The following is a 15426-nucleotide window of genomic DNA, read 5'->3' as shown; positions in this document are numbered from 1 at the left end:
CCACTTTCTCAATAACAATCAGTCCCTCCCTGCCTCATCCCTTCCATGGTCTAGGCTAGACCTCATGGTCCAGCATCATAATTACACTCTTTCCAAATACCTTGAGCTCTCTTACTCTTTCCTCCCTCCATACTACTCTTCTGGCAAAACCCTGAACGCTAATCTGCCTTCCTTGTACATGTGCTGGCATCTGAAAATCGCTAGAGAAAAATCATATATGTAAACCTACTTGTTTCACTTTAAATTCGTATCACAGACCACAAATGGGTACTTAGAAAGACCTAGAAATCCTACTCTGTTTCTCTGATAGATTCACTTCCCCAACCCTCTTTCATCCTATGTCCTGTTTCTCCAACCTTTCATACCCTTCCTCAGCCTTCACCTTCTCCCTCAGCCGATGACTTTGTCTCATAGTTCATTGAAAGCTATAAACGGGTAGACTCTTCTCATCCTCTACCTACAAACACACCCACCTCTCCGTTGCTCTTCTCTTTGAGTCCAAGTGAGAAAGTGCTCTCTCTTCCTAAAGGAAGCCCCCTCCTCCACACGTGGCTCTTCATCCAATCCCTCTTGCTGTCCTCAAGACTAGCTCTTTCTCTCTCTTTCCTTCGTTATTATCGTTCCCTCTCAACCAAATCATTCCATTGTTATCCTAATATTCTCTGGCAGCTCCAACTTAAAAGGATCTCACTTCATTGCATGATCCCCTCCAGGTTCCACGCTCTGTTTCCACTCCCCTTCACAGCAAAACTGCTTCGAACATTTCCTATACTCAACCCTGTTCACTTTTTCACTTTTCATTCTCTTTTCAACCCACTCCAGTCTGGCTTTCACTTCCTACCATTCCAATTAAGGCTGTTTTTATCAACATCATCCTCTCTGTTGTCAAATTCAGAGAGCTTTTCTCTGTCCTTAACTTACCTCTCAGCAGCATTCCAGGAGGAGGTTAACCTTCTCTTTCTTGAAACAACCTTCTTTTGACTTCCCTGACACAATACATTCTTGCTTGTCCTCTTACTTCACTGCCTATCCCTTCTCTCTTTTGCTATCTCTTTGCAAGCTCTATTTGTTGGTGTTCCTCAGAGCCGCTCCAGGATTCTTTTCTTCTCTTTTCTCTCTACACTTTTTCTTTTGTGATCCCATCCAATGGTTTTAAATACCGGCTATATTTTGATGACTCCCAAATTGATATCTCTAGTATGGATGTCTCTTCTCAGCCCCAGATACCCATAACCAACTTTAACCAATGTCCATTTGAATGACTCACCAGCTTAATGAGCCCAAAACTGGATTTCCAATCTAAACCCATTCCCCACACATTCACTATCCTAGTAAATGCCTTCATTGCTCATCTCATTGCTCAACCCACAAGCCTCAGAATCTTCATGATCCCTTCCTTTCCCTCATCCATCACATTCAGTCCATCAGAAAGCCCTACTGATTTTAGCAACAAAACCTATCTCAAATATGTCCATTTCTTTCCATTTAAAATACCATCAGCTTTATCCATGCCACCATCACTTCATTTCACAAGTCTACTGAATAGCCTTTTTCCTTTCTTTCCTTTTTTCTTTCTCTTTCTTTCTCTCTTCCTGCCTCCCTCCCTCCTTCCTTCCTTCTTTCCTTTCTTTTTCCCTCTCTCTCTCTGTCTACTTTTTCTCTCTTGCTCAGCACTTTCCACTCCATTCCCCACAAACAGGAAGTAATTTTTTAAAATAGTAATAATAAGATTATTCCTTCACCCTTCCATGGCTTCCTATGGCACTTAGAATAAAACCCAAACCCCTTACCATATCTCATACAACTGGGCATGATTTAGTCCCTGCCCAACTCGGCAGACTCTTCCCCCTTGCTGACCAATGCTCATCCCCATAGATCTTGCCTCAGTTCCTCAGACATGGTATGCTCACCTGTTTCCAAGCATTTGCACATGACCTTTCCTCTGTCAGGAAGCTTCCTCCCACCACTCTGTATATCTAGCTTCTTCTTATTCTTCAGGATGAACTTGAAATGTTGCCAGCCAGAGTAAAGCTTGCCCTACCTCTACCCTGTTTCTCTGTTCTAGAACTTATTATAATTTATACTTTTTTAATTGACTTGGATCATCTTTTTACTGAAATTGAATATAAGCTGTGCAGGCAATGATCATGTCTAACTGGTTCACCATTACATTCCTATAGTCTAGCACACAGCCTTGCACTATACATATTTGTTGAATGAAATAAATTAGGAATTAATAAAATAGTAGAAGGGGAGTGACATGATTAAATTCATGTTTTAGGGTAATGGCTTTTAACTGGGGACACTCTCCTCTCCCCCAAAGGACATCTGGCAATGTCTGGAGATATTTTTTATTGTTATGACTGAGGTGAAGGAGGGTTTGATAACAGGTGGAAGCTAGGGTTGCTGATCAACATCCTACAAGGCAAGGACAGCTCTGCACAACAAAGAATTATCTGGCCCCAAGTGCCCATAGTGCCGAGGTTAAGATACTCTGTTTTAGAGAGACCAAGATAAAATTTGAAACTAGACTATTGCCAGTTAGTCTCTTCCTCAGTTAGCACCGGGGAGATCAGTTAGAAGGTCGTTCCAGGTAAGAGAGGATGTCCTGGAATGGAATAAAGCATGTGGTATGGAGAGAAGTAATTATGTGTTTATGATGTATGGCTAGAGGATAAATGTTTAGAACTGACTGTACTTTGTGATTAACTATATGAGGGAGAGAGAGAGAGTCAGACAGACAGACAAAGACATCCAGGATTACTTGCAAGCTTCTGGTTTAGATATCTAGATAAAAGCAGTGCATTCATTGAGTCTGAAGATATAAGAAGTTGAGCTCTCTTGAAGAGAAAGATGCAATCAGTCTCGAATGAAACATGAAGTTGATAAATGGTTGTGGAACTCACGAGACAAGCCTAACAAATTCCACTGCTAAAGTAAGAAACCTGAGATACAAATTCTCAGAGATAAATCAAGACAACTCTTATAAAGGCAAAAACAATATGGCATGAAGACATAGCATACAGTATAGTTACTACAGATATTTCATAAAAGGAAAGAAAAAAGAATAACATAGAATAAGGTAAAAAGGAATAAAACATTCAGATATGCAGTGATTAAAAATATCTAGAGAAAATAATTGAGGTCATATAATAAAACATAAATCGAACTTAAAATAAGTAAAGATGATAGAGAGTAGAAAATCTTTAAATTGAATGTGTAATTCCTTTTAACACAAGTGAACAATGAAATAGCCCATTTGTATTATTTATGTGGAAGGAATTTAAAAGTTTTATGATATATAGAGAAAAGATAATAGTATCCAATTTAACACAACAGTATTAGGGCTTCTGATTTTATTTCTGACCTTTATGACTTAAAGTTCTTCATCATAAGGATTATATATGTTTACAGGACCACAATATTAAACTATACTTTTGACTAAGAGAAATTGTACTGAAGATCAAGGCTTAATTGTAAAAGACTAGGACATTTGAAAACACGGATTGTAATAAGCAGAAGAACGCCCTCCCTCCCCTAAAGATATCAGGTCCTAATCCCTGGCACATTTGACCTTGTCTGGAGAAAGGGTCTTTGTAGATGTGATTAAGTTAAGCATCTTGAGATGGGGAGATTATCCTGGGTGATCTGAGTGGGCCCTAAATGCAATCACATGTAATTTTATAAGAGGGAGGGAGAGGGAGATTTGACATGGACAGAAGTAGAGAAGACATGGACAGAAAGGGAGGCCACGTGGCTGTGGAGACAGATTGCAGTGACACAACCACAAGCCAAGGAATGTTGGCAGCCAGCAAGAGCTGGAAGAGGCAAGAAATAGATTCTTCCCTAGAATCTCCAGAAGCAGCCAGCCATGCTGACACCTTGATGTCAGCCCAGTAATAGTGATTTTGGACTTCTTGCCTCCAGAACTGTAAGAGAATACATTTCTGTATTAATGTAGATAATACAGATGTACATAATATTGTTATGAACCAAACTGCATCCCCCCAAGATTCATATGTTGAAGCTCTAACCCCCAATGTGATTATATTTGGAGACAGAGGCTTTAAAGAAGTAATTAAGGTTAAATTCAGTCATAAGGGTGCGGCCCTAATCTAATAGAATGGCGTCCTTATAAGAAGAGGAAGAGACACCAGAGACTGCTGTGTCTCTGCACAGGCACAGAAGAAGGGCCATGTGAGGATACAGCGAGAAGGGGGTCGTCTGCCAGCCAGGAAGAGGGGCCTCACCAAAAACCAACCCTGCTGGTACTTTAATCTTGAATGTCCAGCCTCCAGAACCCTGAGAAAATAAATCTCTGCTGTTTAAGCCACACAGTCTTGGTCTTCTGTTACGACAGCCTAAACTGACTAATGCAAATATGCTTTTTACTCTGCCTGTATCAGAAAGCCATCTTTGCATTATTATGTGACTAATTGCTTACGTTTTCCTCTGTAATTTGAGTTTGTGCTCAAAGTTATACAACATAAGAAGAAAAAGACTGGACTGTAGAAAACTATAAGTATTTCCCATGAGCCCGCCATACTTTGGAAATCGTCACGGCCACCCCTAGGATGACTGGAGTGGGTACTCTTCTTGCCACTCTCACTTACCTGTCTTTTCCTCACATGTGCACTACTTTCACTTAAAAAGAGAGCTGTATAGGGGCCAGCCCGGTGGCACAGTGGCTAAGTTCTCACGCTCCACTCTGGTGGTCGGAGATTCACGGGTTTGGATCCGGGTGTGGGCCCACACACCACACGTCAAACCATGCTGTGATGATGTCCCTACAAAATAGAGGATGACTGGCACACATGTTAGCTTAGGGACAATCTTCCTCACAAAAAAAAAAAAGAGAGAGAGCTGTGTAAAAGACAAATGCCTGGGGAAAACTGGAGTAAAACTCTTGAATATCATTTAATTTCAAATCAAACCAACAAATGTTTATTGCGGAATTAGCAAATTCCAGGCTTCCCAGTAGCTACTAATGATGGAGAGGGGAAAATACAGACGGGTCTCCTGATCGTACAGAACTTAAAGTCTATCTATATTGATAAGGTCAGGAAGACAAAAAATAAACAGGTAGTTACAAGGCGTTGAGGGTGTCGGGAGAGGGAGGATCAGAGTGCTGTGGGAACATACAGGAAGGAATTTAACTTGGGAGACCAGGGAAGACCTGAAGGATGAGTGAGAGCAGGTGAGGAGAATTGTAGGTGCGGAGCACAGAAGGAGAGCAGTCCAGGGTTAGCTTGTGTAAAGGCTTGGGAGAGTTGAGAGAGTTTCAGAGATTTAAGGAAATGAAGAAAATCCACCTTGCCTGGAATTTAAAAAACAAGAAGGAAAGTGGAATCAGATCTCAGAGGACATTGTAAACTAGGTGAGGGGGGTTGGTCTTCATTTTAGCTTACAGGAGACCCACAGAAAGACAAACGAGAAGGGCCTGATCAGATTTGCATTTTAAAAGGATCATTCTGACTTAGCCTGGAGAAGGAGCTGGAAGGAAGCTAGAAGGAATGCGGGAAAGGAAGCTAGGAAACAAGAAGTGCAAACAAGGGAGAATGGTGATCCTGAATGCATTAGTGGCTGTGGGGATGGATAGAAGGGGACAGATTGAAGAGATTTTAAGGGAATGCATAGACAAGACTTGGTAATTAATTACATATGAGAGGAGCGGGGAAGAAAGAGTCAAGCTGACTCCCACGTTGCTGGTCATCGTATTTTGTTATTTACTGAAAGGAGGAAATACTGGTGAAGATTTGAGGTGAAAGAAGAGCTCATTTGAATTTGAGATGTCTCTGAGATACCCAAGCCAAGATGTGTGTTTTCTAATTGTAAAAGTAATATATAGTGTATCATTTGGAAAGTGGAGAATAAGGAAAAGAAAGCAAACACTATCTTTAACCCCACTACTCAGAGACAGCTATAGTTAATATATGGTGTGGTCTTTTCTCTAAAACTGTACACACACACACATCTAATATTAAGCTATCAATTGTTTTGTAATCTGTTTTCCCTTTAACAACGAATCATGGTCATTTTTACAGATGATCATTCTTCTACAACATTATTTTCAATGGCTGCATAGGATTTCATTATACAAGTTCGCTAAATTGATTTAACCAATCCCCTATTCCTATCAAAAATATATTATGAGAGGGCTTTTAGGGCAGTGAAACTATTCTGTATGATACACGTCATTATACATTTTTCAAAACCCATAGAATGTACAACACCAAGAGTGGACCCTAACATAAACTACGGACTTTAGGTGATAATGATGTATGAATGCAGGTTCTTCAATTGTAACAAACGTACCACTCTGGCGCAAGATGTTGATAGTGGGGGAGGCTGTGTATATGCAGGGGTAGGAGGCATATGGGAAATCTCTGTACCTTCCACTCAATTTTGCTGTGAACCTAAAGCTGCTCTAAAAAATGAAATCTAATATATTATGATGAGCATCCTTCTGTATAAAACTGTCTGCACATTTCTAACTATTTCCTTAAGATAAATTCCAGTAAGTGGAATGGTCTGGTCAAAGGGTATGCTCATTTAACAACTTGTTTGTTTTACTAAATTGCCTTCCAGTAAGTGTTGATAACTTACACTCCCACCAAGAGAGCACACTTGCGTGGATTTTTGATCCCTGACTCAACAGTGCCCATATTGTATTTCACTCACATCTCCGTTTACCCCATCCTCAAAATAGAGCTGTAAAAACATTATTGAACATTTCTGTCAACATCCCTATTCTCTTAACCACAATATAATACCAGGCTCACTCTGTCTTTTCAGTACAAACTAGCTGCATCACTGAGAAAATATATGCCATGCTAATTTGTCTTCATTTAAAATTTCAAAGAAATTCCCACATGGATCCCAGATGTTGACCATTTAATGCAAGAAGGTGTTTCCTCATTATACAAATATGGTATGTGTCCAAAATATTGGCATTGTTTAGTTTATGAATCACTTAAAATAACTACATCACAAAAAACAATGGTTCATGTGTGAGTCATAAATTAAACAATGCCAATTTTTTGATGTGCACCACATTTGTATAATAAGGAAACACCTTCTTGGATTAAATGGTCAACATCTGGAATCCATGTGAGGGCTTTAAAAAATTAGTCCTGCATTTTCTTAAATTTTCCCAGTGTGGAAAGAAACTCAAAGTGGAGGAAATTTTTACAAAAATTTCCCTGCCCCAAATATTCTTGCAAGTAGTACATTTCTTGGTTGGTACAAAAGCTTAAGTCAAAGCAATATAAGTCAAATTCCATTACAAGAAAATGCCAACGGAGTCTAAATCTTTTGTTTGTTCTAGATCTTTTGCTATGATATTGTAAAATACAGTTGTAATAGGTTGAATAGTGATTTCCAAAAAGATATGTCCATGTCCTAACTCCTTGAACCTATGAACGTGACCTTATTTGAAACAAGGGCCTTTGTAAATGTAATTTAATTAAGGATTTGAGATGTGATCATTCTGGACTTAGAGTCAGCTCTAAATCCAATGACAGGCGTCCTTATAAGAGAAAGGCAGAGGGAATTTGTGACAGAGACACACAGGATAGAAGATCACATGAAGTCAGAGGTAGAGATGGGAGTCACACAGCCCAAGCCAAAGAACGCCTAGAACCACCAGAAGCTGGAAGAGGCAGCTTCCTAAAATCTTCAGAGGCACCATGGCCCCGCTGACATCTTGACTTTGGATTTTTAGCCTCCGCAACTCTGAGAGAATAAATTTCTGTGGTTTTAAGCCACACAGTTGGTGGTAATCTTTTATGGCCACCCTAGGAAGCTACAATGGAAATTCATAGTAATAGAATTAGATATACATTATGAATGAATCATATCAATGTATTTTATACAAACTTGACATACCTGAGTTTTTGGCTTTCTATTAGCATCAAGCACTTCATGGTTCTTCTTTGGGTTTAAATAACATTAAATGCTTCCTTTTAACCTTGGAATGTTCTGATCTCAAAAGTTTCTCCCATAATTTCTGTTGTTCAAGCAACTTTGGGAGAACACCCATAGTGTTGTGAGAGCCGGGGGATTCTAGACTAAGTAGGCAAAGCTTATCATCTCTGCCTTCAAAATGGTGATAGATGCCAGATACCCATTAGCTTGCTTGACGTCTGCCCACATTGTGGACAATAATACATACTTAAGAAAGTTAAATAATGCATCAATGTGACTGCAAAGCACAATTAAGCAGAGAGAGAGTATTACCCTATGTAAGCATGTTTGCTGCTGGCTATATACTGAAATCCAGACATGTACACTCCCTTGGATTTTGAATGGATGGGATATGTTTTGAAAAACTTCATGGTGGCTTTCTGGAAGAGGCATCCCATTTGGAATGTTTGATACTCTTTGATATTCAACACCACTGAAAGTATAAGCTCAAACTTCTTCAATTTTCATTCTACGTCTTACGTTTGCTGAGCTTTCATTTAGTTAAAAGAAATCAGAAGCATGAGATTGTTTTCCTTAAGTATGTTTTATGGCACAGGAGCCCATGATCATTCTTTTCATGACCTGCCATCTCCAGGCCCCATCCCCATCATCCACCTCAAGAAGTGATGGAGTCACAATGGAATATTACACAGCCACCATAAATAGTTTCAAAGAATTTTTAATGGCATGGGAAAACGTTTTCTGTATAAAGTTGAGTAAAAAAAAAACAGGATAAACTGGGTGTACACTATGATCCAAATTCGTTCAGACATACACACATTTACATATACGTACATTCAAAAGTGAAAATTTTTCACAAAAGAGCTAAATTGGCTATCTCCAGATTACACATGAATTTTTTCTTGTTAGCTATATTTTCAAGTGTGTTGCTTTATAATGAGCACGTATAACTTTTATAGCCAAAAATAATAATGAAATGGAACCCAACTAATAGCTGGAAGCTAAGAACTATTTTTGTGGGGCTAGTACTACGTCCCTAAGGTAGTTGTTTATTTCAGAAATGGTTTGTAAAGCACATAAATTAATTCAGCAAAAATCTCCCTATATATTCAAGAATACTCATCACTCCAATTACCCACTACTTGTGTTATTTGCTTTTTCTTCACTCTTCCTACCTATCACGTGTACTGGTTGATCCGAGGCTGAGAAAGTAGAAAGAAAAAAGTAGAAGGTAGACTACACTATGACAAAAGAAAGTTAGGGAATTCTTCCCTTGGACTCCTTCTGCCTCTTCCTGGGACCAACGTGGCCTGAAGAGAGGAGAGATAACATAGAAAACCAGCAATACCAAGCAGCTTGTATTTTTCTGAATAGTGGGGCACTTAATAAGCCCACCAGTACCATCACCACCCCTGCTGCAAAAGGAGAAATGAGGTTTCTGGAGGATATCAGGCGATTATTTTTTGCCCCAAATTTACTGGATGTAGGCCCCAGCAGCATGGAATATTTCAAAAGCTGTTTGCCAAGAAGGGTAGATTGCTTGAGGGCCAGGACCACGCTGTACCTCATATTTGTTTACACAGAGCCTACGACAGTGCCTCACACAGAGTGCCCAACGAGTGTTGAAATCCAGAGAGAAAAAACATTTTTGTGGATTTCAGATGCCTGTAGAGGCAGTGCCTAACAAGCTTATGAACACGATGGAATGAGCATTGTTGCATTCAAGGCCAGCAGAGCTTGATTAAATCATTGGTCATCAAGGGATGGGCCGTGGAAAACGTCGGGGAGTAGTACGTAGCTTTTAAAAGGATGCATCAGAATGGGGAGTGAAGGGGGCCAGAAAGGACATGTGTGGTTTGGACAAGCGTATTTAATTACGATTTTATATTTGAAAAGTGAAAAAAGTATGTGTATATGATTCTCAGAGAGTGGAGTGGGGGGTGTGGATGTTGAAGAGGATGTATGAAGTATCTGTCCAAATCTGAGCATGTACCCAAAACTGGCTGGAAAGTATGGCGTGTTCATGTGTATGGATTTTTAAAGTTTGAGAACCACTGGACTAAATAATTGAGTTCCCCATTCAAACCAACTCATTAGTAAGAAAACACAGTTGCTTTTAAACCTCAATGACCGTGGCCTTCACTGTCTCCAGATCCAGTGATCATTCCTAACTTGCTAACATACTTCCAACCCTCTATGTTTAGCTTTATAAAATATTTATCTTTATAAAAGCTAGAAGATGAAAAAAAAAAAGCTAGAGGATTGTGCTCACCGATTTTTCTTCTCATCCACTTAAGCTCCATTTGACAATTTCTTTAAAAAATTTTTAAAGACTTTTGCCTCCAGGCTTCTATGGTCCTGGTGCTTCCTAGAGCAGGATTTGAAAAGAAGATGACAAATATACTATTATGTGATCACATGGAGAAAAGAAGTCTGCATCTAGACAGAGGAAAATGCATGGATAAGGACACTGCAGGTGGAGGGAGGGTCAGCAGAGCACAAATTCAGAGAGAAGGGAGACCCCTGTCAATGAAAACATGGAGCTCAGCAGTTCTCTCCGATGATTCAGGTAAGTGAAGGCACATCATGCATATGTGTGTGTGTTTCCTACCCCTAATAATTCATCCAAAGAGTCCTGTTCCTAAGCCTTAAGGCATTCGAAAGAGGAAACCAACTAAAAGATTCATTTCTATAGTCTAGCATCAGGCTAATCATACAGACAGAAGCCTCTGTTGGGTCTCAGAGCTCAGGGTGAAACCCACGCAAAGATCATCTAAGCGCCAATCAGCCCACTTCTAAAACCTGGGTAATCAGATGGCCATGATGCAGATTTTTCTCATTTGATTTTCCAGTTATTCTCAAGAACCATTGGCTATAGATAAGTACTTTATGATTTTTAACAGAGTGATAAAAAAATACAATTCCATTTCACACTGAATCACTCCTATGGGACTATTCTCTATAGAGGCTTCAGGGTTGAAGGTTTTCACAATTCTTTACTTTCCCTAAACTTCTAAATTAATAGAGAAGAGAATGCGGAAGCGAAAACCATTCCCCAAGTAAGAGATTGTAAAGTACAACGTGCTTCTGAATTTCTTTAAAAATAAATCTCACTGCAATCCCCAAAATGTACGTTTTACAAGGTATCCCATAGCTGGGTGAACACATTCCCCAGGGGTATGCACCCCTGCATGGTGGGTAAGATTTCAAGATTTGAAACTTGAGTGCCAGGGTCCAAATCCCATTTACTGACCTCATGACCTTGGACAATCACCCTAACCATTCTGCCTCAGGTCCCTTGTCTGGGTAAGAGAAATCCTAGGGAGTAAGTGAGTTCATCCACCCTAAAGGTCTGAGACAGTCTCCAGCACATAGAAAGAACCCAATAAATGTAAATGAGGTTAACATATACAAAGAAAAGAAACCATACTCTAAATCATTTTAAGACAAGTTTTAAAATTTAAATTGTTGTCAGCAGATCCCTGCCTCTATTTCCCGCAAACAGGCACTGAGACAAGCTTCTTCTGAGATAACTTTTTAGTAAAAGATCTCGTGATAAAGACACAGGCTGGCAAACACCAACGCAAATTCCATTCATACAAAATAATTTCCTGATGCTGATTCAAACCATTATCTTCTGAAATATCACTTTTTCTAAACCCTAAACCTTCAAAGTCTATAGCTAAGAATGTAAGCAAATTAGAAGCCACTCTTTACATAGCTTTCTCACTAACAAAATTCCACATCATGAACTTCTAATGTTTCTTGTCTGCAGATTAATAATAACCTAGTTCAAAACCACATCATTTCCTTTTTCTGCCTCATTTCCTTCAAAGTGAAACAGAATTTTTTCTTGGACCTGGAATAAAAATTTCTAGATTAACTAAGCAAATCGTTACCAGAAATGCAATTTTATAATAACACTATTTCAGGATACTCAAAAACATAAAACATCTGTGTAGTGTTTGTTAATACTTAAAAATAACCTAATATATATAGTGTATACCATCTAAGTGGAAAATTGAGTCTATAACTAGAAGTGCGAACAGAAATCACTAGAGATTCCATCAGTATTTGTGTTTTTGAAGTCCAGTTGGAAACATTTTAAGAAATGTGACACTTCTTTAAGTCTTGGCCGGAGGTCACAAAGCACTTGACACAGATGTATTGTTTGGCCAACATAGTATTTTAAAATTATTAAACTCAATTATCTTTAGGTGGGCCATGTCCTCTACTTACGTGACAGGCCCTTAAAGGCATTTCATTTTGCAACCCCTGGTTAAGGCCCACCCTTACAGAGAAGAGATCAAAAGAGATCATTAGTTAAATGGGTACCTCTCTCACTGATGGCCTGATAAAGTCCAGAGACTTGGAAATTAAGCATACTAATAATTACATTGAGAAATTCTTGGGCCAGCCTTGTGGCCGAGGGGTTAGGTTCGCACGCTCCACTTCTGTGGCCCAGGGTTTCGAGGGTTCGGATCCTGGGCGTGGCCATGGCACTGCTCATCAGGCCATGCTGAGGTGGCGTCCCACATAGCACAACCAGAGGGACCTACAACTAGAATGTACAACTATGTACTGGGGGGGTTTGGGGAAAATAAGGAAAAAAAAAGATTCGCAACAGATGTTAGCACAGGTGCCAATCTTTTTAAAAAAAAGAAAAGAAATTCTTCTAGTTTGCTTCTTGGATTAATTTTAAAGATGTATTTTCAGCATATGTATCTAGCAGCGGCTCATTTGGTTAGTATTACTGAGCTAAGTTGTTAAAATTCATTTACAGCTGGATGCTGAAAGAAACCAGAAAATAGAGAATTTTTAAAAACATGTTCTTGTGGCATGAAAATTTGGACTAAAGTCTAAATTTTACATTATTTTCAAAAAATTAATACCATTCAGTCAACAGTTGGTTTTTCTTCACACAAAAGGAAATGAATTTGCTCAATGCAATATTTAAAGAGGAACTGGTTTCTACTATTTTAATGAATATATATATACACACACAGAAACATATGCATATATACACACACTCAGGGCACGGACTGAGTCAACTATTACTCTCATTCTTTTCAGTTCCATCGTACTTTCTGGGGGATTCTATTCCACTTACAAATTAAGTCTGAGTCTAGGACCCAAATAAGAGAACACTGGACAGGGTTTCCTAACGCATTAGTTCACGCATCACTCCAAAGGTGTTAGGTTTTAGGCACTGATGAGGCACAAGCTAGCTGTCTTCAAAATCTAAGTGTTACTAGTTCAGTGTTCTGTTAAATTAACATGGAGGAATGCTTCCATTCAGCAGGCCCCAGGAAGTACAGCCTTGTCTCCAGCTTCTTCTTCAGAACACAAATAGAAGGCAGCTTCCAGTGAATTTGCTTCTGGGGCCAGTGCCCCTGAACTCTCTTGGATTAGTCTTTCTGAAGGTTCTGGCGAATTCTCCCTCCATCTTGGACTCGAGTGCTGTTGGGAGACTTCCCAGAGTGAAGGACACGCAGACGGGAAACCCAGAGCAGATCTCGAGAGGGGATCCTCTTGGAGGCCTACTTCTTGGATACACCTGTTGGAAAGCACTTCCTTTTCTTTGGAATTCCGCCATTTCATCCTTCTGTTCTGAAACCAGATTTTCACCTATTGATAAAACAATTGGACAAAATGATCGCTTATTCCTTGTTACTTCACTTCGGCATTTTAACCTGTAATTTCTCCTACTCTGCCTTCAACAGAATATCTTATTATGAGAGCCAGCCTGGCAAAGTCCTTGTGGCTTTTCACACGGGCCCCTTCAAAAATATCTGGGAAATTACTTTAGTGTAATAGCCCCCCACACACACATGAAACAAAACGACTGTGGTAAATTGGTTACATCCTGCAAGTCTGACATCGTTCAAGACTGATTTAACTCTCTTTGATATTTTAAAACATCATTTAGTATGCGCTAAATTATTTATTCAAAGGAGATGCTATTGACTAGGAATAGATGTGAGTGTTTATTTTGTGCCAGGTGTCAGGCCATGCACTCTGCGTGGATTATATAATTGGATTCCCACAATGCCTGCAAGAAGTCCTCATTTCACATGTAAGAAAACTGAGGGTCAGAGCAATGAACCAGTTCCAGGTCACACGGCTAGCAAAACGGAAGAGCTTAGACTAGAATCCATGACTGTCCCACTCCAGTGTCCAGGCTCTTATATAAACACTGACCTCATCAGGAACTTGTGGACACTAAATTAAGAATACATTTTATAATGCTTTGATAAATTGCAGGCTTTATACTGTTTCCAGGTTTGATGACTTCCAGGATTTATCAAACTCAACAAATTAGGCTCAATAAATAACAACTGATTGTAATTAATCCCAGAGTGCTTATGTTGGTGATTTTTAATTTGAGCCATCCCATCCGCCTCACCCCACCTGAGTATCTCTACTATTAACCTCTCTCTTTATCTACTATGTAGTCCACGGTGCCTCAGCAGAAAACTTCACAGGTGGTTTCCTGGTATCTTCAAAGCCAACCACATTGTTTTCCTGTGCGTTACATTGCATCCTTACAGGAACAATTTAGATTTCTATTTTTAAAACAAAACCAGGAAAATTTTTACCTAAAGAAATAATTATTAAAGTGTATCAACCAAATATTTCTCTCAATGAAGGAAAAACTTCTACCTGAGATGGTCTTTCCAGATGGGCAAAATAATTTCTTCCTTCTTTCAACTTGATTGGCAATGTTCAAAATGGCTACAAAAGATATCTACCCCAGGTAATTGAGTGAAAAGACTGCCATCTCAGTTACAATCCTGTGATTAAGGCTTTGCATAGGACAACACTCCTACCGCGTAGGTACCAGAGCATTTGGCTCTATGCATGAACTCATTTATTCTTTGCAGTGGGCATTTACTTCTAGAAACCCTGTCAAGTATTTCTAATGGGTTTTCACTAAGACAGTTATTTGTTCCCATTGGTGATTCCTTCTCATCACATTCATTATTTTCTTCTTCCCTTAGCTTTTCTGTATATCTAGAAAGTTTTTGAGTGATATCTCAATTACAAAAATCTCAAAAGGGCCGGCCCCATGGCATCGTGGTTAAGTCTGGTGCGCTCTGCTTCAGCGGCCCGAGTTTGCAGGTTTGGATCCTAGGCGAAGACCTACACCACTTATTGGCCATGCCAATGGGTTGGTGGCAACCCATGTACAAAGTAGAGGAGGACTGGCACAGATGTTAGCTCAGGGCTAATCTTCTCCAGCAAAAAAAATATCATGAATGAAGTTTTTTCACAATCAGTGGTATTGAGACAAATGTATATATTTGGGTAAAATCATAAAATAAACGTTCTACCACTCAACACATACAAAAACAAATTTCAGATGGATTAAATGGCTAAACATAAAAACAAAACTATAAAAGTTCCAGAAGAAAATATGATATCATCATTATAGTCTTGGGGAGAGGAATGCTTTCTTAAGCATGACATAAACCACTGAAGCCACAAAGGAAAAGACAG

General features: G+C 39.3%; 1 protein-coding gene across 1 annotated transcript in view; it reads right to left on the bottom strand.

Annotated features, from left to right (window-relative positions):
• Positions 1 to 13221: 13221 nt before the first annotated feature.
• DBX2 (developing brain homeobox 2) overlaps positions 13222 to 15426 on the bottom strand; it is a 34740-nt gene continuing 32535 nt past the window's right edge. The window contains exon 4 of the mRNA XM_046662725.1: positions 13222 to 13554. Coding sequence (XP_046518681.1) covers positions 13222 to 13554 — 333 coding nt within the window. The remainder of the gene's footprint in view (positions 13555 to 15426) is intronic.

Source organism: Equus quagga, chromosome 1 (assembly GCF_021613505.1).
Source record: "Equus quagga isolate Etosha38 chromosome 1, UCLA_HA_Equagga_1.0, whole genome shotgun sequence".
In the NCBI taxonomy this organism is placed as follows: Eukaryota; Metazoa; Chordata; class Mammalia; order Perissodactyla; family Equidae; genus Equus; species Equus quagga.
The sequence above is the reverse complement of the archived record's forward strand: the minus strand, read 5'-3'. Positions and strand labels throughout refer to the sequence as shown.